The sequence below is a fragment of the Amaranthus tricolor genome, chromosome 3 (assembly GCF_026212465.1).
Source record: "Amaranthus tricolor cultivar Red isolate AtriRed21 chromosome 3, ASM2621246v1, whole genome shotgun sequence".
Lineage (NCBI taxonomy): Eukaryota > Viridiplantae > Streptophyta > Magnoliopsida > Caryophyllales > Amaranthaceae > Amaranthus > Amaranthus tricolor.
This window is the reverse complement of record NC_080049.1, coordinates 14,071,314-14,095,410: the sequence shown is the minus strand read 5'-3', so window position 1 is coordinate 14,095,410 and position 24,097 is coordinate 14,071,314. Positions and strand designations below refer to the sequence as shown.

The following is a 24,097-nucleotide window of genomic DNA, read 5'->3' as shown; positions in this document are numbered from 1 at the left end:
CGAAAGTATTGATATGATAAGTATACATTAAAGCCATTTATGAAAAATCTCTTTCATAAACAAAATTTAAAACCTAACTTTTAACATGAGACGAAGTATTCTACCAATTATTTACTAAACAAATCTCAATTATATTTATTAAAGAATAACTATTATACAAAGAAATCACTAATTACTACAATTGAACAAACGCAAACACAAACATTCTTCAAACACAAGAATACATATAACTATTACATTTAGAATAATTGAATTGTATCGAATTCAAATGACATAGTAGGAGATGTTATGGCAACTTTTTACTTTTATTTTGCATATGTCAACTGAAATGTAATCCAATTGAAGAAGACTATTGTAGAGAAAAGAGGAGAAGAGCAGACAAAGAGGAAGAATTAAAGAAACAATTTTTTCTTTTATTTTGCTGAATGGGCTACTAAGCCCAATATAACACGAGACTGTCTCACACACGAGATCGTCTCACAGGAGAATTGTTGTATATTCTTTACTTTCGTTTTATAAAGTCTTATCTTCCATTCACATGTGTATTGACTTATCTAATTACAGATTAACGTCACAACTTTAAAAAAATGATGCAATTTCATAGAAATAGAGCGAACAAATCTACTTCATGTAACTTATAACATAATTATGTAAATAGAATTTGGTACCCTAAACTATATTATTTTCGTTTCTTAAAAATGTTCTCATTTGCCATTTTGGGTATTCTATTTGTTGTTTCTATAAAGAATCTTTCTATTTATATCACAAATTAAATTTTGGACAAACATAACTTTGTTCATCGTCATTTTAATATTTTAATGATGTTTACTCCATTTTAAGAATTTTATATTTCTTATGGTTACCACATATTTCCTACTAATTTTATAAAAATAATTTTTTATTAGTTGTGGTTCTCATATTTTTTCCACTAACTTTCTTTTAATAAATTTTGTTTTAACGGTTTTGGTTTTTAGCTTTCTCAATCAAATATATATATATATATATATATATATATATATATATATATATATATATATATATATATATATATATATATATATATATTATTCAATAAAATAATATATCCACTATCTAAAAAATTCTATTCGTTTTTTATTTCTGTAAACTTTTTTTATGAGAACTTCATCAAGGAACGGAGATAGTATAGGACTATAAATTTCTAAGTAATGAATATTTCTTAAAAGGAAAAAGGGAATGAAATATGAAATTTCAAAAGTTGGAAAAAAGAAAAAAAAATCCAATATAGTTGTGGAAGAGGAATAAATCATGTTAAATATTATTCTAAAAACAAATTGTTTACTTTTGAGGTTGGGTGAGAGCAAAATCATATACTTTTCCCCTGTTCCTTTTTATTTGTTTAAATTATTTTTCATAATTTTTAAAATAATTTTGGAATCTCAATGCCTCTAATTTTAAATCATAAAAAACATCATAAAAAAACTAAAAATTATATAATAAAAATAATAGTATACATTAAAATAATCTAACAAATTTTCTTTTAAATATATTTTATCTATATCTATCAGAAACTTTATTTAAAATTTTCTTGCACATATGATGAAATATACATTTAGCGCTCGTTTGGATTGAAAGTAAATATTTAAAGGGGTAAAAAAATCAAATTAATAGATCAAAGTTAATTAGTGATACAATTGAAGTAATTGAAACAATTGTGAAAGACATAAAATGAAGGTAAACTAAAAAAGATGGATAAAAAGGAAGAATTATTTCCCTCATTTGGAGGAAAAAATTTCACCACCCTATTTTAGAATAAATTTATACCTTAAAATGAGAGAATTAATTTTTTATCCATTTTTTATTACTTTCTAACTAATTATTCCACCTATCTAACAAAAAAGAATCTAACTTCCTGATTCCTGCTTCCTCCATTATCAACAAAAGCTTCTAGGTAGTTAACCCTTTTTGTTTTTTTTTTCTCAATTTTCAATTTCAATTATTTGTTTATGGATGTTATTGTTTTGATTAATTGTTGGAAAATTAGGGATGCTGTTATGTCAATTTTAGTTGTGTGATTGTTAAAATTGCAAGTTGTTTGAATTTTTAATTTTGTTGATAACCAAATCAGTCATTTGAGATGGCGATTTGATATTTAAATATAATCAGTAAATTTTCTATGGGACGGTCACATATGTGCGACCACTCACAGGTCCAACACATATTTTTAAAGTTGTCATTTTAAAGCTTGAATTGGACATTTTGAATCTTGATATAGGTATTTTAAGACTTAGATTTGACAAACTTTAAACTATTAGAATAGACATTCTAAGTCTTAAAATGCAAATTTTACAATTGGAGTAGGTATATAAAATATGAAACTAAGGGTTTAAATAGGAGTTTTAAGAGTTAGAAGTGGCATTTTAAGTGGTGAAATTGACGTTTTAAGCATTGAAGTCGATAGCTAAAAATTAAATAAAACCTCCGAAGAAGAAAGATTGAGACTTGAAGTAGGGGCTTTAAGTATTAGAATTGACTTTTTAAATCTTAAAATGGGTGATTTAAGGCTTGAATTCGACACGTATAAAATGTTTTTAGTCGCACGCGTGAGGCAACCACAAACAAGTTTTTGTGAAATATATTTTTTTTAAAAAAGGTTTGGTCTTACTAACTTTAAAAAAATTCATCCTATGTGAAAAGTACCATGAGAAATAAGTTTCCCATAGACGTGTTACCTTCCCAAAACACAATATTAAAGGCAAAGATTCACTAAACACTAACGAGTATCAACTACAGGTGCATTCGTTTATGAAAAATAATCAAAGACGCATATACAGGAGCAGCAAACCATGCATGCATGCTGAAGCTGAAAGTGATGCAAGAAATAACAAGAACGCACATCCAACAAAACAAAACAAGATAACAGAAAACAATACCATCACTCATGACATCAGTAGCATGTCTATTTTATCATTCATTGAGAAAGATTCTTGGTAGCTGATGCAATATATATAATCTGAAACTTTTTTATTACAAGTACTAATAGCGACGACCAGCTGCCGAAATTCCATGTTTCAATTAGTTTTTTGTAGGTGTATTTAGATAATACTAATACAAGTGATTAAAATATTGATGATCATACAACATCCTAAATTCTCTCCCTGTCCCTTTCTAACCTTGCAGAGTGTGCAGCATGTATTGTTGAATACAGGATGTCTCAATCCTCATTAATAGCTGACCTTGTTTAGATGAACAATCTAATAGTATTACCAACGGACACACTAAATAAAAAATCAGGTGCCCTTTCTGATGAGAATTTTATCTGATCCTCAGGTTTCGGCAAAGGATCACAAACTACACCTGCACAGCAAAATTACAACTTCAGTAATCTTAAGCGAAAACTTGTCTCATCTTAAGGGGTAACGGCAAACTAGGATAATTTGTCAATTATTGGTCACAAAATCAACATCACGCATGATAGTACATTCACAGACAACAAGATTTCAACATATCTATGTTTTTTAAGGAACCTAAAAATTCATTGATAAAAATGTCATACGACATCTGCAATAGAATAACAATCGATCAAATACATAACAATTCCAGTTAAACAAAAATCTATATAGAAAAAGTCATGATCATTATGAAGGAGATCTAACATTGAAGTCTTCCCTCTATTACATCGTTGTTTGATACAGTCTCCTTCAAGCGAGTCTTTTGGTCTCGTGTGGCTTTCAAGTAAAGATATGTTTGATACTATTGATTGTATTAGCACAACTGACACCTGTGATAACGTCATATACCTTTTTACCATTGAATTGATAACAAAACTCCAAACTCTCACTATGAGAGACTAAAAAACCAATATATGAGTAGATCGAATCATATAAATGAATAGAACAACTCTATAATATAAAGAAAGTAGATTTTATTTATAACTAAAAAAATAAAAAAATAGAAAAATAAAGAGATTTTTATCTATCAATCACTTGATTATCCTAGAACGGATTTCGACTTACAATTTCTTAATATTGCTTTTTTTAATCGTTTATTGATATATTTCTAACTTAATGCGGAGAGATCAAAGTTCGGTCTTGAAAAGTGAAAAAATAGAAGAGAGTAGCTGAGCGACGTAAGTAAGCTTTGTCAAATAGTATAGCAACTCTCGAGTCATAAGCAACTTTCAAATTATTTTTACATTTATCCAAGAACCACAATAACATGTCTAAGATTTTTCCGTTCGTCTAGTAAAATATATATTCACAAGCATTACATACCAATCCAATTCATTGTAATACCAACACAAATCTCTGGTAAGAAATTATTTAAATTATCACCAATTAGCTCAAATGTTAGAGTATATGACATATTTTAGGGTCTCAACCATTAGTTTAAACTTTTAGTTGAATTGATTTTTAATATTCTATCAGAGCCCAGCATGACAAAAGGTCACAGATTCACTAAACCACCCCTCATTTAAAGTGGAATATTTAGCGTCAGGTATGGGGAGAGCCTGTACTGCATCCGCATGAATCCATACTTAAGCCCAAAGGGCTCGTGTGAAGGGATGCATTTGAGTATTTAGTATATAACAAATTCTAGAACCTTAACCATTAACTTAAACTTTTGGTTTAGTTGGTTATTTAACATAAAATTTGCATCATATTGAAAATTTTTTCAATTAACTCTACCAGATTCACAGATATTTGAAAAATTTTGAAGGGATAACTCATAAGAAAATCATTTTTCATAAAATGCTATACTTCTATTTCATAACATAGGAATTCATTCTTTGAAATGGCCTAAATGATGAATACGTACACTTGGAGAGCAAAAAAATATAGTATACAACTTAAAAAAGCAATTTACATCATAAACCACGTCAAGAAAGAGAAAGACAGCAAGATTCGTTCTGAAAGAGAACGTTGCTTGCATGGACAATCATCAGCAGATTAGTAGATAACTATTATACTAATCAATTGAAACTCGCCGCCTTTGTATCGTGGGAATTGATCCCCAATAACCTGCCCTCATCCAAAAATGTAATGAAAAATTAATAATAATAAACCTGTTTCCATTATACAGTATACTTGGTCAGCATTATTTTATCTGAGTGTATATTTTATACTTTGTCAAATACTTAAATATTGAGTAAAACTCGTTCATTTTTGTATTTCATATACTTAGTCGGCTTAAATTATACACATACAATTGTACACGTAAAATTAAGTGTTCTAATTCCTAGGAAGGAAAAAGTCAATAGCGCAAGAAAGTACAAGCAGTGTGTACTGATGTAACCCAAAATGTCAACAAGGCCTATTAGCCAAAGCTTAAGAGTTAAACCATTTTTTAAATACAACATCAGGCTAAGTAAAAGTCAAGGGTTTCTGATATGAGTTACACGGTGGAATTAGGAAATGCGATAGACTTGGTAACATTATTAAAGGTGACTTGGTAGAAACATTAATTGTGCTTCACTACTAAACATGAATAGCACACAAATGTGTTAGTAAATAGCTGTAAGCCTATAAGCTAGCAATCCGCTACAAAGAATAACTAGGTCTTATCTACATTATACTTGCTATCAAGAACACTAGATAACAAAAAAATTGATCCAAATTCCAAACCTATGTGTCAGATAATAGACAAATAAGACAGATATATACCAACTATTGTTGTAGAATCAACCAACTCATCAATGATAAAACCGAAGGTTAACATATTTAAAATTTGGGTTTAGATCTTTCTAGTCTTTAAGTTCATCTTTAGGCTTTATGAGATTCATAAAATAAACAATCTTAAATTATACACATACAATTGTACACGTAAAACTGTTTTCATTTGCTTTGTAATAGAAAGGTTGTATCATAATATGAAAAATCGAACGTGTGTTCAAAATCTTTGTTTTGTTAATTTTCTTGGATTGGAAAATCAATCTAGAAAGTGTCTATGCTAAGCAAAGTTGCGTCTCACTTGTGATCTTAGAGGCATTTTTATTAACCTTGTGGTGTGCTTGTATCAATGTTAACACAATGCTTGCAAACTATCTTCTAAATCTTCCATTCGACATCTACTTGTGGTGAATCTGTAGCAAGCAAACATATTTACTCCCCCTACATCCACTCCTATTCTAGTTCATCCCAACATTCATCATACATGTTCTTCTAAATATCAAAAACAACATATAAAGCAGTTCACAAACATAACATTTCAACCCTTGCGTTCTATCATTACGGATTTTGTTTTTCAATCTTGTATGTGACTTTGGGCCTCGAGGTCGAATACAACTATGCACAACAGAAGATTATCCATGCTTATTATGGGCTGTTGGTTATCTAACCTACCCCGTGTTCCATGTTGTCTGTCATATGACCCTTGGCAACCCAGATGATAGGTTTGGCATCAACTCAAACCATTTTAATCGATCAAGTTAGAATCTTTCACACCAAAGCAAGCTGTTAATTGACAAGTTTTTCAGTTTATCCTCAAATAAAAGCCATAAAAATACATAAACACTATCCACCTTTTCACTCAGGTTCATATGATTCGAAATTTTGATTCATTGAATTTTTCCTTATATTACAGTGTGTTTTGCCAACAGCAAGCTGTTTAAAAACTTTCTATAAGATTTAACTTCAGAACTTAGAACCTGGTACATTCATGATTTAAACCCAACAGTAATAGTTTCAATCACAAGGTTCAGTCACATATATTGAAAATTTTAACTTTCATCAAGTCTAATTGGCAAACTTGCTTCTAAAAGACTAGCAATGAACCCAACAAATGCAACCAGAATATCAAGGCAAAGCAATACGCTCAACAGCAGCACCCGAATAGAAACAGAACAGAAAGAACAAGAGGGAGATATCCCAGATTCACTGTTAGATTAATCTTGATATTACTTGAAGAGTTATTTTAGATTTAAAAACGGTCCGTCTGTCCCATTTCCATAGCCATAATGGACAAAAACAGATGATGACAGCACTTGGTACTTCTATAATGTTTGTACTTGTGTGGGTGGCATAGTGAATGTAAGCACAAAAACGAAGTAACAAGTACTAAATGAAACACTTACAACCATCCAATTAAATATGCAAAATGGATCGCGATGCTTATCATCAAACACTCATTCAACGTATAATCCAATGATCTGGATTATTGCTATGACATTTATAAAAAATGATTAGTTGCAACAAAAGTCTATTTGTGGGCTAAAAACTAGAAATGCATTCATAATTTTTGACTTCACTCAAAAATATCAAGCATCTCAACACAACAAACCTAGGTTGTACATGATTTCAAAGTGTCATCAAATTGTTCTATCATAGCTACACAACTTCAATAGCTATGTAAAAATGTTCAGAAGTATGTTGGTTGTCATACAAGTTCACAGGCATAATATAGAAAGTCACTTAAACCTACAAACCGAGTTATGCTTCCATAATTTCTTCACATATGGGGTGAGGAACGATAGTGGAGGGCGATTGCTAGATTTTGCATGAGCACATAATTTGGTCATCACAAACCCTTATTAGGAGGAATGATGAGCACTTGATCACATATAGAAGTGCGGCCATGTTCTCAAATTTTTATGTCTTGGAACATAGAAGGGATCGTGTCATATATTAGGATTGTAAGGCACTACCGGGAGTGAAGTTGACATCTTAACATCGATTGTTAGTGTTGACATCTCAACTGTTATGAAGACTTTGATAAGAAGTTGGACACAAAAGAGGAAGAAAGATTTATTTATAAGCTTCCATATGCTAGGTCTACGAGGGGGCAAAAATTAAGGAAGTTAAGCACATCAAGTACGAAGACGCACAAGTTTTGTTAAGGCAAGAGAACATTAAGACGAGATGGCGGGTACACATTTCTCAATTGTTCAATAGAGCTAGGTGCCTAGAAGTAAGGAAAGAACTACCAATTTACAAGATTGTCATGAATATGATCTTTGCAAAGAGATAACAATGAGAGAGATTAAAAATGCTCCAGGGAAAATGGGAAGAACCAAAATAGTGAGCCAGATAATATTCCTATTGACGTATGGAGTTGATTAGACAAAAGCGTTATCCTGTGTTTGACAAACGTTTTAAATATTATTTCTAAGAAAATGTTATTCCAAAGGAATGGAGAGGAAGCACTTATTCCAATATATAAAAACAAAGGTTATGCTTAATAAGGTGGGAATTTCGGGGGATCAAATTTTTCTACCAAACAAAGAACTTTTGGTAGAGTAATAAAGTGAATCCAGTAAGACACAATCCAGGAATAAAGCTATTGAACTCTTAAGAAGGTTAAAGTAGTATACATTAAGAAAGGAAGATTTGCATGTGGTGTTTATTGATTTAGAGAAGACTTATAAATTATATTAGTATACCACTGACAATCCAATACCATTAAAGCATATTAAGGCAATATAAAACCTGTATGTTGGAGTCACCTTAGTTTCAAAAGGCATGAGGCACAAAAGAACTTCTTCCGAGGAGCAAGGCACAAGGCGAAGGCGTGGGCCTTTCGTATGCGAGGCGCACAATTTCGCTAAAAGGTTCTAAAACCAATTTTAAAACATACTTAATACTTAAATTAACATGAAATACATATTATTACAACATACAAGTTAGATAAATGCTACTTAAGCACCTAAATTCATAAGATAACATAGTTCTAAGTTACCCATATTCTCTTGCAGGATCCAAAGGGTATGAAGATGCAGCAAGAGTCGATGAGTCTTTGAGGCGTGTTTCTAGTCGCCTTGGTGTGCCTCAAACCTAGGCACACCTTGGACGCACTTTTTAAATTCAAGGGATTCACAACTAGATTACAGTCAAGTGTGGGGGTGAGTCTTTAATAATAGAAGTGGACTTGCATCAGAAGATAGGGATCAATCCTAAGCTTTTTCTTATTTCTATAATACTTGATGAATTATCCACATTTATTTTTGAAAGTGTTCCTTAGTGAATGCTATCTGTTGACGATAATGTGTTGGTAACAAAAACTAGCGAAGAAGTCGTCGTCAGGCTATAAGATTGGAGGGTGATGCTAGATGGATAATTAGTAATTCATAGTAACAAGGAGATTGATGATGACGTAATTCATAAAATTCATGTTGGATGTAATAAGAGATTCCAACTTGATTAAAAGGTTAGATTTACAAAAATTTAGCCTGACCAAGGCACAATAGAAGGTGCTGGATTAAAAAGATGTATGAACATAAAATGAAAGTAGAAAAGATGTCAATGTTAAGGTGGATATCTGGACATACCCTGATGGTTAAGATCAACCAAGTTTTGAGAGACACTAAGGGTTGCACCATTTTCTACAAAGATACGTGAAAGTAGATTGTGAGGGTTCGTTCGTGCGCAAAGGATGACCACTAACTCACTATGAAAACAACACTAAAGGAAAAACAAGTCTTGGTAGGCCTAAGAAAGCGCATGAAGAGCATTTTAGAAATTAAATGAGCGAGTTGCACCTCTCCTTAAACAAGTCTTGGTAGGCCTAAGAAAGCGCATGAAGAGCATTTTAGAAATTAAATGAGCGAGTTGCACCTCTCCTTAGGACTTAACTAATGATAAAACTAGTTAGAGACACCGAATTTGTGTATTAAACCATCAGTAGTTATTTTCACCATGATTTTTACTTGTGCATTTATCAGTTACTTATATTTTGTTAGTTTATGTTATTATATTTATACTAATATAACCTTGTCTTGCCTTGCTATTTGTCCTGCCTATGGCATACTCTGCGTTGCTAATTTTATACTAATCGAGATGAAGGTCTAGCGCAACCTCCTTATCTCCTTTATGTGATTTTCCTACCTCCTCATGATCATAACTTTTATAAGTGGGATATACTGGGTATTATAATGATTCAGCTAATTAGTATATATGCAAAAGTAAAGCTGCTAGATATGATTATTTAGGAAAATGAACTTTAGGAGCTATGGTACTCGGATCTTGAAACGTCCGACCGTTTTCCGATATGGGACGGTCGACCCAAAATGCAAAACAGTGGCGTACCGTGTCGCCATGGATCGCGTACCAAATCTTCAAAAGCCTCGACCCAAAAAACAATTGTCTCTCTATGAAGATTTGATATTTGAGCCATCAAAGTAAGAAGAAAAGAGAACTTAGAGAAGAACAGAAAAATAGTAGAAAATAAAGTGAGAAAAAGGTAAGAAAAAATTTATTGTTCAACATGGGTGGAGGCTCATGTGCTTTAGGGTTAAACTCTACCTTATGTCCTTATTCTTGTCACTGTATATGAGTGGATTATAAAGTGGGCTTGGTCTATTTCTTTTCATTAACCTTTTTTTTAGTTTTACCATCTTCACATGCAATTTGTTTCAAAAAATGAAAACACGTAGCATTTTTCTTTAAACTTTTCTTTCTTTTTTTCCTATCTATTTGTTTTCTTTTTTTCTCTTTTACTTTTCTTAGCTTTTTGTTTTATCTTTTAAACTATTCCTATATTTAATTATAGGAAAAATTACCCAGAATAATCTAACCTTTGCTCGATTTTAATCAACAAAATCATATAATTTTGTATTGTTTCATTTTGATATATGAATAAGTACAAGAAGATAAGAACTCCATTATTACTTTCATTTTTCCTATTAATTGTGTTTTGAGTATTGTAAGTGTTGTTTATATTGAATAGATTGTTATTGACTTTTTTTGGTAGAAAATACAAATGAGAGGAGTTGAAGTTTGGTTGTTGAATTTGTGAAATCACATCAAAAATAGGGACAGGAGAGGTATGGTGGTGGGAAGTAGGGTGGAAGACGGTGTGCTCAGTGGTGGGAATTATAGTGATTGTGAGGTGGAAGGAGGAGGGGTTGGCTGTTGGGGAAAAGGATTCTGATTTTTCTTTTTTTTTCTTTTATTTTATTTTTTCCTTTTTTCTTTTTTTGTTAATTTACCTACAAAAGCAAGTTACAATTTGCAGAAAAATATTTTTGGGTAAGTTACTTTATAGTTTAGATTATTCATGATTAATCAAAAGTTGGGATTATTCTAGGAAAATTATTAAAAGGTTGAATTATTTTGGGTAAAATTTCCTTAATTAAAAATCATAATAATTAGACCATCGTCCCAGAGTCATCCTAGTTAGCGTTCCACGTTCCGAACTGTATTGCGTTCCAGGAAACAAAGTTTAGGAGCATTAACATTATTCCACCTTAAAGTTAACACTAATATTATGTTTAATCCATTCATATTTATGATCACGAAAATAAAACAGGGCATTCTGCAGGAATAATAGATTCTGTCTCCAATCAGTCTGGTCCATTTATAAGAACAAAAAATCAGAAAATAAAACAGATCACAGAAACCACATGGCAGTCAATAAATATGCTCACGAAAACACATAAGGACTACTTTCTTGACAACAATAGAACGAAAATAAAGAGGGGTTAGTCAACAGGAAAGAGCTTGCGCAATAATAGTTATTAAAAAAAAGAATCCGATATATTTAATACTGCAGAACCTAAGAATTTTTAAAGGATAACATAAGCTGTTTTCCGATTTAATGATTGTACTTTTCATTATTAGCTTTGACATAGAATTAGGCAGCCAGTCGAGCCTGACTGGAACATAAATAGATGAGATTGTTGTCACTTATCATCAGCAGTTGATTCTCTAGCCAACGAAATAAAATAGTTCATGCCGCCTAAATTAAGAATGAACTGAATATGCACCAGAGAAAAGAGCAGAATCACCTGAAAAATCCAATTGAACATCCACCAAGAATGACCTTCGTCACAAAATTTCAGACACCTGAAAAGGAAAATTTTAAAATACTATAGCATCAACGTCATAAAATAATGCAAAAGTTGCTACATCCGTTACAGCGTAAGCAAAAGTATAATAACAATATTTTTTTAAATATCAGTACATTTTTAATAAAAAAATTTATTTACCACCATATGTAATTTTGTTTTGAATTCCTCCCATCTTACTAATTAGACTTTAGATTTTACCACATTTAACGGTTTCATTCCCACTTCTGTTAAGTGTAACAATTTCAATTTAACTTTCCGCCCAATTTTCCATCAAACCTAAAGAAAGATCGATGGAAATGGATAAAAATGGTAATTCAAAAGTTTGCAATTACAAGGCGGGAAATTTTTTATCATTAAGTTGTTGCATAAGGTGGCAAAGTCAAAAAAGTGCCTTAAGAGATGTGGTTGTATCGAATGTTCCAAAAAATAATACGTCAGTTGCCATAAGGATAAATCTCGTATGAAGAACATGAAACTAACTTGTATGGGCAACTCAGCAATGATGAGATTACAGGCTTCTTCAATGCTCTTAAGAGTCACTACTTCACCCCCAACAACCATATTAATCACGATCCCATCTGCAGACACTAAACAGTATAAATAAAAGTAGAATCAAGGTGTCTCCTCAGGTAATGTGGCAAACAAGTACAATACAGCACCTGGAGCTAAACAAGCAGCCATTCGCCGCATATAAACATCCTGCAATTAAGAATTAAGCAAAGTCACTCACCCAGAATATGAAGAGAAAGATCTAATCCCTTTAACTTAATACCTCACTGTACTAAGTCACTGAACCTAATACCCTAGTATACAAGCGAGATGTTAATACAAGATCAAGAATACAACGATTCTAAAAATAAAGATGCAAATTGATGGAGGGACATGATCATACTACTAATAAATTTAGGGCACGAAGAACCATAGTAATGCCTAAGCAACACAGAATAAATTCATATAGATTAAATATATAGCAAAAAATAAAGTCTTCATACATGTACATCACACCTTAATCCACTTTTCTTCAAAATACTTCAAAAGGCAACATGGTAGTACTTACGAAGAACCATAGCAATGCCTAAGCAACACATAGAATAAATTCATATAGAGTAAATATATAGCAAAAAGTAAGTCTTCATACATGTATTTCACACCTTAATCTACTTTTCTTCAAAATACTTCAAAAGGGATATTCAACATGGTAGTACTTAGCTAGTAAGAAACGTCAGTGATAGCAAGTCTTAAAAAAACTCCAGAACATAACACCATACTGTTATACTTAAATGAACAATAACATTTAGAAATAGATGTTTTTCCATTAAATTGGTTTAAAAGTAATGTTAAATTACTGAAGTACTCTCATTCATCCTCATTCACATTTAAGAAGTAATGTTAATATTATTACTTAGAATTAGGAGTAGGATTTGTCTCTAATTCCTAGTAGAGTAGGTTTTGTGTCAAGACTTTAGTAGGAATAGGATTTGTTATCTTGAGTTTAGGAGTATGAGTTTAGTTCAACGTCTAAGATTAAATTTGAATTGGAGAAAAGTATTGCCCTCAGGTTACCTTTATTCTGAGTATGTTTTTATTTCTTCTTGTTTCTAATTGGTCAAGGGCAATTTTGCCTTCGAAAATCATACAGTTTCCTTTATTCTGAGTATGCTTCTATTTCTCAAGTCCAATATCACCTCATCAAGTGATCTAAGTACCACAAGCACTTAATTGAATTTGGATGATTGATCAAAAAACATTATTTCGTTTGTGTGTGTACTGGTGTGTTTTAACATTGTTAAAATTTGTAAGTTGATTTACGAATATTTTAGGTTAGCTTAGTATTGAATTAAATACTAGTACATTGGAATTTTAAAGGCGTGCAACAAGATGCAAGGAGCTACATAGTTTAGTCCAAGTCAAGAGTTGTCATCCAAGTTATCTCAAGCTTAACGTGGAAAGGTAGCAATCCATAACCGATTATTCAATCTCGAAACACACCGTGCAACAAGATGCAAGGAGCTACATAGTTTAGTCCAAGTCAAGAGTTGTCATCCAAGTTTTCTCAAGCTCAACGTGGGAAGGAAGCAGTCCATAACCGATTATTCAATCTCGAAACACACGTGCAACATGGAGATCATGGGGAAGGTTAAGATCATGCATGAGTAGTGGGAGGTTATTTGCAACCTCCAAAAATAAGCAAAAATCTCCACCTAACCGTCGGGGGGTTATACGAGAGATAATGCTAGGAAGTTATGAAGATCATGGGTATGGATGTAATATCCACAAACTACCCACTACAACCCTCACCTTGCAAAAACCGCCAACTAATCTACACATGAACATGGAGGTTACAACATGTAGCAGCAACCAAAATTGCATTCCTACAGCAAACTGGAGTTCCAATGCCTAGAACACTTGGAAGCCTTAATTCCAAACCGACATGTCATGGCATAATTTCTTAGAGGTTATTTTTTGAAGTTATTTCTTAGATGTCATTTTATTCTTAGTTGCTCTATAAAGAGCTCACTTAGTTTTTACTATAAGGGTGTCGAATATTTTCTGAGAAAAATCAAACTTTTATTCATCTTTGCCTCAATACAATTCTTGGATTAAAATTTTGTTCAGGAAGTTCCTTCGCTTTGTGAGAATGGCATTCTTTTATGTGCTCTGAGGAGCCTCAAAATTGTAGGGCGATGTGTTTGTATCCCTAGCGTTTAGAGTGAGCCAACTATCCTTGAATTCCATCATTAACTCGTCTACCATTTGAATCAAGTTTGTGGTGTGTATGTATCAAACTTGTTCATCTACCTTTGTTTCTATTCATCCTAAATCTCCTTCATCTCACACGTTATCCTCCATTGATGATTCCACAAACAACTATTCGACATTCATTCTTAACATACCTAAATTCCCCTTATTCCCATTATTAAGAACAATCCATTCCCTCATTAAAATCACACACCTACTTCCGACATTCATTTCTTCTTTGTTTCTTTTGTGTGCAACCTTTGAGAAACATACCTAAATTCCCCTTATTCCCATCATTAAAAACAATCCATTCCCTCGTTAAAATCACACACCTACTTTTGACCTTCCTTTCCTCTTTGTTTCTTTTGTGTGCAACTTTAAGAGTAAGAATGCATACAACATTTTGGACTAAGAGCCAGATTACAACCAAACACAGCCAATGGCATCCACTAGTCAAAACATTCATGATAGCGAAGACATGCGCAAAGAGATTGAGTTTTTAAGGGCTGAAAATGAAGAAAAGGCCATGCTTAACAAAACCTTAAGAAAGCCAACAGGTACTACTTCTCATTCTACAACAAAAACCAAAATGGTAAACTATCCCAACAAAAAACCGAAGGCATACGTCCAACACCAACTAACCTCACAAGAGGAAGATATGCGCCATCACTTCAACACAAACATCCAATATCACTCTTATTCTGATTTTACAATATGTCTAGCGGAATTAGAAGCAAGGTTAGATGCTATTGATTTCATCGAGTGGCTAAGGGTAGTCGAGCGAGTCTTTAATTATCAACGAACTCTCAAAGAGAAAGGGTTTTATAAATATGCATCAACATGATGGTGGGCAGAAGTATGCGCCAAGAGGGAGCGTTTAGAGAAGCGAAAAGTGCGCACATGGACAGAAATGAAGAAACTATAGAAATAAAAATTCTTGCCTTCTTATTATATGCAGGATAATTTCTCTAAATTCCACCACTTCGAACAAGGCAATAAGAGCGTAGAAGAGTATGCTAGGGAGTTTGAAGTTGTGCTAATGTTTCTTCGCAAACCCTAGTGGCTAATTTAAACCTATATACGTCACCGCATCCTCATCCTCATGTAGTTTAGTAGCTAAATCAAGAGAAGGGATCGCAGTCCTTATAAATTTTAGCAGATGGAAGCACTCTAAGGAGGAGCTTAGATGTGATGTCATACTTATGAATGCGTCATGTTCTACTAGGGAGACCTTGGCTTTTTGATAGTAGAGTCATACACAATGGGTATAAGAACACATGTTCGTTCACTCTTTGACAACCAAAAAATCACCCTCACTATAAAAATTAAACCAAAGATCAAATTTAAACCCAATTCCTCCGCACTCACCATTTTTGATGCTAATGTTATGTAAACTTCTTCTACGCACCAAGTACTACATGTCACACTAATCGAATCCAGGAGAACTTAGTCTACACAAGAAGGTGCTAACAAGAAGCAAATCCAACCATAAAGTTTAAGGACAAACTCTCTCAATGTAGAAGAGAATGTTAGCCATGGTGATCCAACCTCATTTTCAATCAAGTCCAACATCAGCTCATAAAATGATCGAAGAGGCACAAGCACTTGTTAATTAAATTAGCATGATTGAGTTAAGAAACATGAAATAGTTGTGTTGAAGACTTTTTATAGTGTGTTTCAACTTTGTTAAACTTTATTAGATTATTTTACAAACATGCTAGGTTGGCTTTGTTTAAATTAAATACTAGTACAATGCTATTTAAAGGAGCAGCCAAGTGATGAAGTATAGGCAAACAACAAGATACAAAGAGCTACATAGCTTAGTCCAAGTCAAGAATTGTTATCCAAGTTATCTCAAGCTCAACGTGGGAAAGTAGAACTACACATAAGCGGTTATTCAATCCAAAAGCAAACATGCAGCATGGATATCATTGGTGAGGTTATTTTAAGATCATGCATTAGAAGTAAGAAGTTCTTTGCAGCCTCAAAAAACAAGCAAAATGTCGCCAACAAAAATCACCACCAACTGCGGGGATTATACAAGGTGAAATAATACTGGAATTTATGAAGAACATGGTTATGGAAGTTACATATACAAACTACCCAAATACTACCCTCACCATGCACAAACCACCAACTACTCTACACATGAACATGGAGGTTACACCAAGTAGCACCAATCGAAATATATTTTGCTACAGCAACATAAAGTTGCAACTCCTACTACACTTACAAACCTTCCAAACAAACATTTCATGGTATAATTTCTTAGAAGTTATTTTTTGTAGTTATTTCTAAAAGTTATTTATTAGAAGTCATTTTATTTTTAGTTGCTCTATATATAGTTCAAGTTGTATTTAGTTTAAGGGTGTTGAATACTCTTTGAGAAGAATTGAACTGTTATTCATCTTTTCCTCAATAGAATTCTTGGATTATAATTCTGTTGAGGAAGTTCCTTTGCTTATTGAGAGTGGCCATCTTGCATGTGTTCTGAGGAGCCTCTAGATTGTAGGGGGTAGGTCTGTATCCCTAATGTTTAGAGTGAACCTACTATCCTTCCATTCAATCATCATGTCATGTAAAATTTGAATCAAGTTTGTGGTCTGTCTGTATAAAACTTGTTCATCTCACACGTTTTCTTCCATTGATAATTCCACAAATAGTTATTCAACATTCATACTTAACATACCTAAATTCCCTTTATTCCAGCATAAATAACAACCAATTCTCCCATTAAAATCACACGCCTGCTTCTATCCTTCCTTTCGTCTTTGTTTATTTTGTGTGCAACCTTTGAGAATAAGCTTGCATACAACATAGTGTTACCCACTCGCTTTCTTCCATCCTACCCGTTCTTATTTCCAAGGCAAAGCCTTGCAACAAAGGAGTCATTTCGCAATTCGCATGAAACCTAGTACCTAATAAGTAACTAATGCTATTCAAAAAAATCAAGAGTTATTCTTATTGGAATTAATGGAATCTAAAAAAAAATTTAATAATTTTTTATTTTTAAGTACCAATGAAGTCAAATAATATAACGGTTTTTTTTAGTTTATTTATAAGAGGAGATCAGATGAAAAATGTACCCGATTCTTTTGTTTTCTTGGGTCACATACTGATATTTTAGCAACAAATCTAATAAATCTAAGTGTAGTTCTTGGTTTATTGATTTTGTTTGGAAAGGGAGTGTGTGCACGTTGTTTATTTCAAGAATAGAACCAATTGTACCACTTTTTGTCTTTATAATTAGTGCAAAATGATAAGGACCTACATAAAGCACCAAATAACAAATACAAATCAGTTTTGAGTTGTTAATAAAAATTGATGAGCTTTTGTTGTAAGGGTTTGATAAACCAAACAATAAACATATTCACTTGTTGTATCTTGTGATCATCTTCTAATTGCAGTTAAGAGAAAACCTCTCTGCTTGTGGGATTGAGATCTATCAATCACATGCACATCCACATTTTCCCACCCTTGTTAAGTATCACATCATCGATATTAATACACTGATCCAAACAGAATTTTATAGGAGTGGCTTCCCCCTAAATGCAGCAAGGTCCCAAGACTCACTTTGATATTTACGGTAAACAGGGAACATAAACTTAGCACCATAACAAGCAACACATTATAAATAAGTACAAGAGCAAAATCATGTCAATCTCCAAAAAAGGCTACTGGTATTCGTACTGTCCAACAAGAAACAACATCAATCAACAATGAATATATGAGTTACAGCCTATAAAAAGCTCCAATACCATGCATAGATTCCACCACACCATACTCCACAGCGCAAAATACTGCCTGTATCGCGACGTATTTTTAAAGATTTTTAGCTAAGTGCAACAAAAATATAGGCCAAGGCAACCTGAAATCATCTGCATTGATTGAGAAAACCTTTTGGCGACTGTTACAGACCAATACTGCACTTTTGCACTATGCACCACACCTAAATATGATGCACATGGAAATAAAAAGGGAAGATGAAAAGATACCTTTTTCAAAGGCAGCTCATAATTTATTAGTACACGGGCAGGAACAGGAGATTCACTTGAAGCAATTGGAAGACAAGCATCAGTTACAACTACCATATGAGACTTAAGCTCTTCTTCCACATCTTCACCACCAGTTGACTGCACAGTACCTTGATTCCATTTGATGGTTGCATAGCGAAAAGTATCAAGTATTTGTGCACGATCAGATTCACCAAGATCACTATACTGCAGAATGTCAAATCATAGAAAATTGTTGTTAGACTACTCATTTTGTCAAATCAAAGCGCAACAAAAAAAGCTAACATGTGTCCGAATATCAAAAAAGGATAAGGCCCATGCTCATGTTCAACCACTAAATAAATTTAGCATAAATATGAACAAGGTGCAGCTCATGTTCAGCTCATCTACACATCTACTCACATAATCATTTACCTAATTGCCAAAAGTCGGAAACTTCTTTTGGAAAGCTTGTCCCCAAAACCCTAGATTGACGTTTTGGATATATGGTTCCCAAACCCCTATTTATGAATGAAAAAAATATTTCATTCTAAAACAAATTGGAATATTGTATATCATAGAAACCCTTCGCTCCCCAAACTCGAAATAAACATTTTGCATTCCGTTTCCTTTCCTCGTACCATATCGTATTTCTTTTCCAGTAACATTGGTTGTATCGTATGTCCCCTCTGTTGCATCTCAAGAAAATTTGAAATATCTTATAGCTAATACAACACTAAAAGCATAGGATTTTCGCTTTGACTTAGCTGATCTCAAGCCCAAACACCCAATTATCTATAGTCTGCATAAGCAACATAAGTAGAAATTTGACTATTTAAAGCTCAATTCAAAACTACAGTTGCAAAAAGGCACACATGGTGCACTAAAACAACAAAATAAGAAGGCCTACACATCAACTTCACTTAGAATGTAGATAAGCAAATTTTGTATCAAAAACAAAATGTAGTGATATAATATCCTTCGTTTTTAATTAATAGCTACACTTGAATAGTAAAACTATTTATAATAAACCTTGTTTTACAGGTTTTCTCAAATGTGTAAAGAAAAACATAGTCAAGTGAGGTTTTGCTTGATTCGTCTCAATGCATATTTTCATTATGTTGACTTTTTATAATTTTTTATTATGTATATTTGTCGATTTTTAATGTTAAAATAGTCCATTTGATTACATGAAACTGAAAGTGTACCTATTCAAAAGAGATCGAGAATAGTACATCATAAAAAAGGAATAAAAAATGTTAAAACATAGGGGACATTGTAAAAAACAAACTAACCTTTGCTCTATCCGCTGAAAATAACTCAACTTATGTTTATTTTAAAATAAACCCACCTATTCGGTATAATTGCTGAAAATAAACTCAACTATTGTTTATTCCTAATTCTTAACTTACAAAGTAGTTTTGAAGATTGTTATAAACAATAGCTTGGTTTATTTTTAGCAAATATACCTAATAGGTGAATTTAATTGAAAATACATAATAGGTGGGTCTATTTTCAGCGGATTAAGCATAAGTTTATTTATTATTAACAATTTACCCTAAAACATACATAAACAAAAGAGTAATCTCTAATAAATGTTGTTGCAAAAAGGGACATGGGGTTTACAAAAACCATGAACCAAGAAGGCCTACACATAAATCAACTTTTATAGGAATGTAAATAAGCACTTGTTAAATTTTGTATTAAAAAAATGTAATAATATATATCATACATGAAAGAAATAAGAAATGTTAAACATACATAAACAAAGGAATAATCTCTAAAATCTCTAAGACTTGAACAATGAACAAGAGGCAATTAAAGCTTTGCCCTTAAGGAAACGTCTAAATGGGGCCTTGACTTTATTTACCCGCTTATTTTTTATTAATCATTGGCTGTAGATTCCAGCATTGAAGAAAAGACGAATTAAACTCTTATATACATCAAAATTCCTTCAAAAATAAGGTGGGCTACGATAGGAAGATCAAAGCATAGGTTTCATGTCTTAGCTTGAAAATATATGAAAAATGACTTTCTCCGAGTAGACGGGATATAGGAACAATGTCGAGCATAAGTTGAATGTTTATACAAGGTCGTTACCCCTTCACCTATATACTCTTAAACTTCTAAAGATGAGCTTATGTTAGGTCATGAAAAAAAAAAAACCACCGTCACGGATGCGTTAGCGGAAACAACTGCGGTGTAGCAAAAAATGACTATAACCGAGTAATAATGTGAATTCCAACCAACATGGTGCAAGTTTTCTAAGAAAAAAATACATTGGGCAAGTTTTGAGCTTATAATTGCATTTTTGTTGAACTACTATTCATATTCACTAATATCCTCATAGCTAATTAATTGCCATATGTGAAATAATTTTATAGGAAAATTAATTAACGTAATAGTTTATCGTTTTATTTAACGAATAAAATTATAAGCAACTATAATATAAGTGATATGTAATCATTAAAGTTAATGGGTACTTATGGAGATGTTAGAAGAACTTTTTCCACAATTTAGGGAGATGTTAGAATAAATTTTTCTATGAAATCTTCTAGATGTGCCACACAACTGACGTGTGGTGTTAAATAAGCAAGGGCAATTATGGTTTAAGCATAGGAGGTAAAGGAAAAAGGTTCTTAGGTTAAGAATGAGACCTTGGAATATTAGTAATTTGAATAGTAAATTGATAGAGAAAGGAAAAAACAATAGTAAGTGAAAGGCGTGAATATAAATTGTGGTGCTCAGCACAAAATAAAAATCGGAACGAAGTTGGTGCTGGTATGAATGAATGAATATCTAAGGATGTCGTAAATGTATTCAAGTACAATAGGACTACAAGAATGAAAATTGTATATGATAAAGAGATTTTGAATATCATAAGTGCTTACGCACCACAAGTGAGGATACCGGAATCAATTAAAAGGAAATATTGGAAGGATCTCGATGATAAGGTACAAAATATAACAAAGAATTAGAAGCTTTATCTCGGTGTGATTTGAATGGGAACGTATGGGTATGCCGCACTGCCTACAAAAATGTTCATTCAGGTTTTGGCTATGGAATTAGGAATACAGTTTTAAAGTCCATTTTTGATTTTGCACTCATACATTTTGGATTTGCTAACACATGGTTCAAGAAGAAAGATAGACATCTAGTGAATTTTAGAACTAGAGTAAATGCCACCCCAAAATGACCACATCAAAACGAGAGAGGGTGATACCCCTTCTTTCAAACAAAACAAGGCTTCTATGAATGGTTAGTGATGCCTTTTGAGCTCACCAATGCTCCTCGAACTTTAATGAGATTGATGAATGATAGGCCATTCCTAGGGAAATTTGTTGTGGTGTACTTTGATGATATTCTAATCTTTTTACATTATACATCACCTTCAATCTCAAAACAAAAACTAGTTTATAGCTTTAAAGAAACTTAAGTTTGAAAACAAAAATGATATTTAAGAAGCCCAAGTAATGGAAACTAGAAAGCCATAATACACAATTGTGATCTCACATCAAAGAATTAGAGAGAGGTTGACTAACATAAATGATTGATTGGCTACTCCTTCTAATACCAATTGGTTTCAAGATGGAACCTCATTCTGGATATATGTCCTGCCAACTCTCCTCCTTTGTAGGTGTGTACAAGCCCAAATTTATCGTTATATCAGAACCAACGGTTTCCAATCAATTGGAAACAAAAAAAAACGGTCTTCCATGAAATTCTTTGATCCCACATCAAAGAATTAGGTAGAGATTGACTAGCATAAAAGCTAGATGGGCTACTTTTCCTAACCAATTGGTTTTAGGATGAAATCTCATCGGGTTTGTACAGTCAACTCTTCTCTTATACGGGTCTTGTTATGTACAAACCCAAATTTATCTCAAATCACAAACCTTACTCATACACTATAGTTAGACCTATGAAATTCACAATCGGCACTTTACCTAGCGTATTGTTGTTGACATGACACAACTCGGATATAGACACCAAATTTAGGTCAAACATGGGATTAGAATTGTTTGAGTTCTACAAAAAGAACTCGACATAGGCATTGCTACTCCTCTCATTGGGCAGATTTTTCCTTCTCCTATTCAAGATTACATTTCCCATGTGTATTTATCTCTGATACAATATAGTTCCATTCAAAAAAAAGACATTTGATGTGAGAAAAAATTATTTATTTGTGATTGATAAAATATAGTCCATATCCGGATTTAGGAACCAATCCTACGAAAAACAATCGTTACTGGGAGGGGATATATAATAAAAACCCAAAAACTATCTCGGAGATAAAAGAATCGAAGTAATACCAAGGAAGAAAGCGAGATGTACGGAAGCGAGGAAACAGTATAGCAGACAGCATCAAGCTCATCGCGAGAATTGCAACAAACTACCATAGGAAGTCCTGATCTTCGTCCTACTTCTTCCAACAATTCCACGAAGGTCAACTGTAATATATATGCATAACAAGATCAAATTCCAAAACATAATTGATTAAAACTCACGAAATTTAGGTTTGAAAGCGTAAAATCAAGTGAGTGAAACAATTACCATTTTGTAATCGATACGATCGACGGCGATGTAGAAATGACTAGATTGACTGCACAAAAAATTAATCGCGGACATTTATTAGAGTTGAATCGGAAAAATTGGGGCAATTGACGATAAAAAATATACCCGATTGAATGTGCCAGAGATTGCGAAGGGGAAGAAGGGGAGTCGGCGGCATCGATCGCCATTCTGCCTTTCCAGTCTGGGAAGCCGCAAGGACTGTCCTCTCAAACGCAGACGCATCCACGGAGTATGGAAGGTGTAAAATATCAGGTGACACCACTCATGTACATATACTTTTCCTTCACGCCATTCAAAATAACTATAGTTTCTATTCATTTTTTTCATTCAAGAAAATCAATAACAACGAAAAAAAAAAAGAAAAGAAATCAAAATAGGATTGGCTTGGAAGAAATGATGATTGTGTTTAATGATTTTACATCTCAAACAGTGGCGGATTTATGTATGGTCTTTGGGCACATGTCCCAAGAAATTTTAAAAGAAAAAAAATTTAAAATTTTTTTTGAATTTAGGAGTCAAAAGCGCATTTTCTAGAAAGTTTGAAACTTTAAAACTCTAAATGACTCTCCTTTTTCACTACTCTAAAGCAACCTAAAAAACTTTGCCCTCTACAGTCCTTATCACCTCACCGCCTATTTGGTACTTTCGATCGCTGCCTTAGACGCTCAATCACAGCCTATCGCCGATGTCCCAGTAGTTCAGACGCTGGCCACTACTCGCCTGCTCACAGTTTTTTTGACATAAACCCTAAAAATCAAAATTTTATATATTTATTTTTTAGGTATTTTCACTCTTAATCTTAATCTTAATCTTTATGTTCTAATTTTTAACCATAATCTTAGATTCTTATCTTGTTGTTCTAATCTTTACTCTTAATCTTGATTCTTGAATTTTGTTAGAATGTTGTTTTTAGATTGTTTTTTGTTTATGTTCTTTGAGTGATTTAAAATTTGTTAATGTTAATATGTTTGTTCATCTTGAATTATTGAATATTTCTTGATTTTTTGCTGACCTTCATTGAATAATTGAA

The 24,097-nt window shown here is 32.7% G+C and overlaps 1 protein-coding gene across 3 annotated transcripts; it reads right to left on the bottom strand.

Annotated features, from left to right (window-relative positions):
- Positions 1-2,896: 2,896 nt before the first annotated feature.
- Positions 2,897-23,447, bottom strand: LOC130809403 (ATP-dependent RNA helicase eIF4A). 3 transcript variants are annotated; one of them, XM_057675171.1, is made up of 8 exons: positions 23,173-23,447; positions 23,047-23,095; positions 22,806-22,943; positions 18,496-18,720; positions 12,421-12,460; positions 12,242-12,339; positions 11,699-11,756; positions 2,897-3,336 (listed from the first exon to the last, which is right to left on the bottom strand). In XM_057675171.1, the coding sequence occupies exons 1-7, from the start codon at positions 23,232-23,234 to the stop codon at positions 11,739-11,741; spliced, it is 630 nt and encodes a 209-aa protein (XP_057531154.1). In that variant the 5' UTR covers positions 23,235-23,447; the 3' UTR covers positions 2,897-3,336; positions 11,699-11,738. The 3 variants fall into 3 exon arrangements, with proteins under 3 accessions (XP_057531154.1, XP_057531156.1, XP_057531155.1); XM_057675173.1 differs by lacking the exon at positions 2,897-3,336 and adding an exon at positions 3,417-3,760; XM_057675172.1 differs by lacking the exon at positions 2,897-3,336 and adding an exon at positions 4,690-5,000.
- Positions 23,448-24,097: the final 650 nt, after the last annotated feature.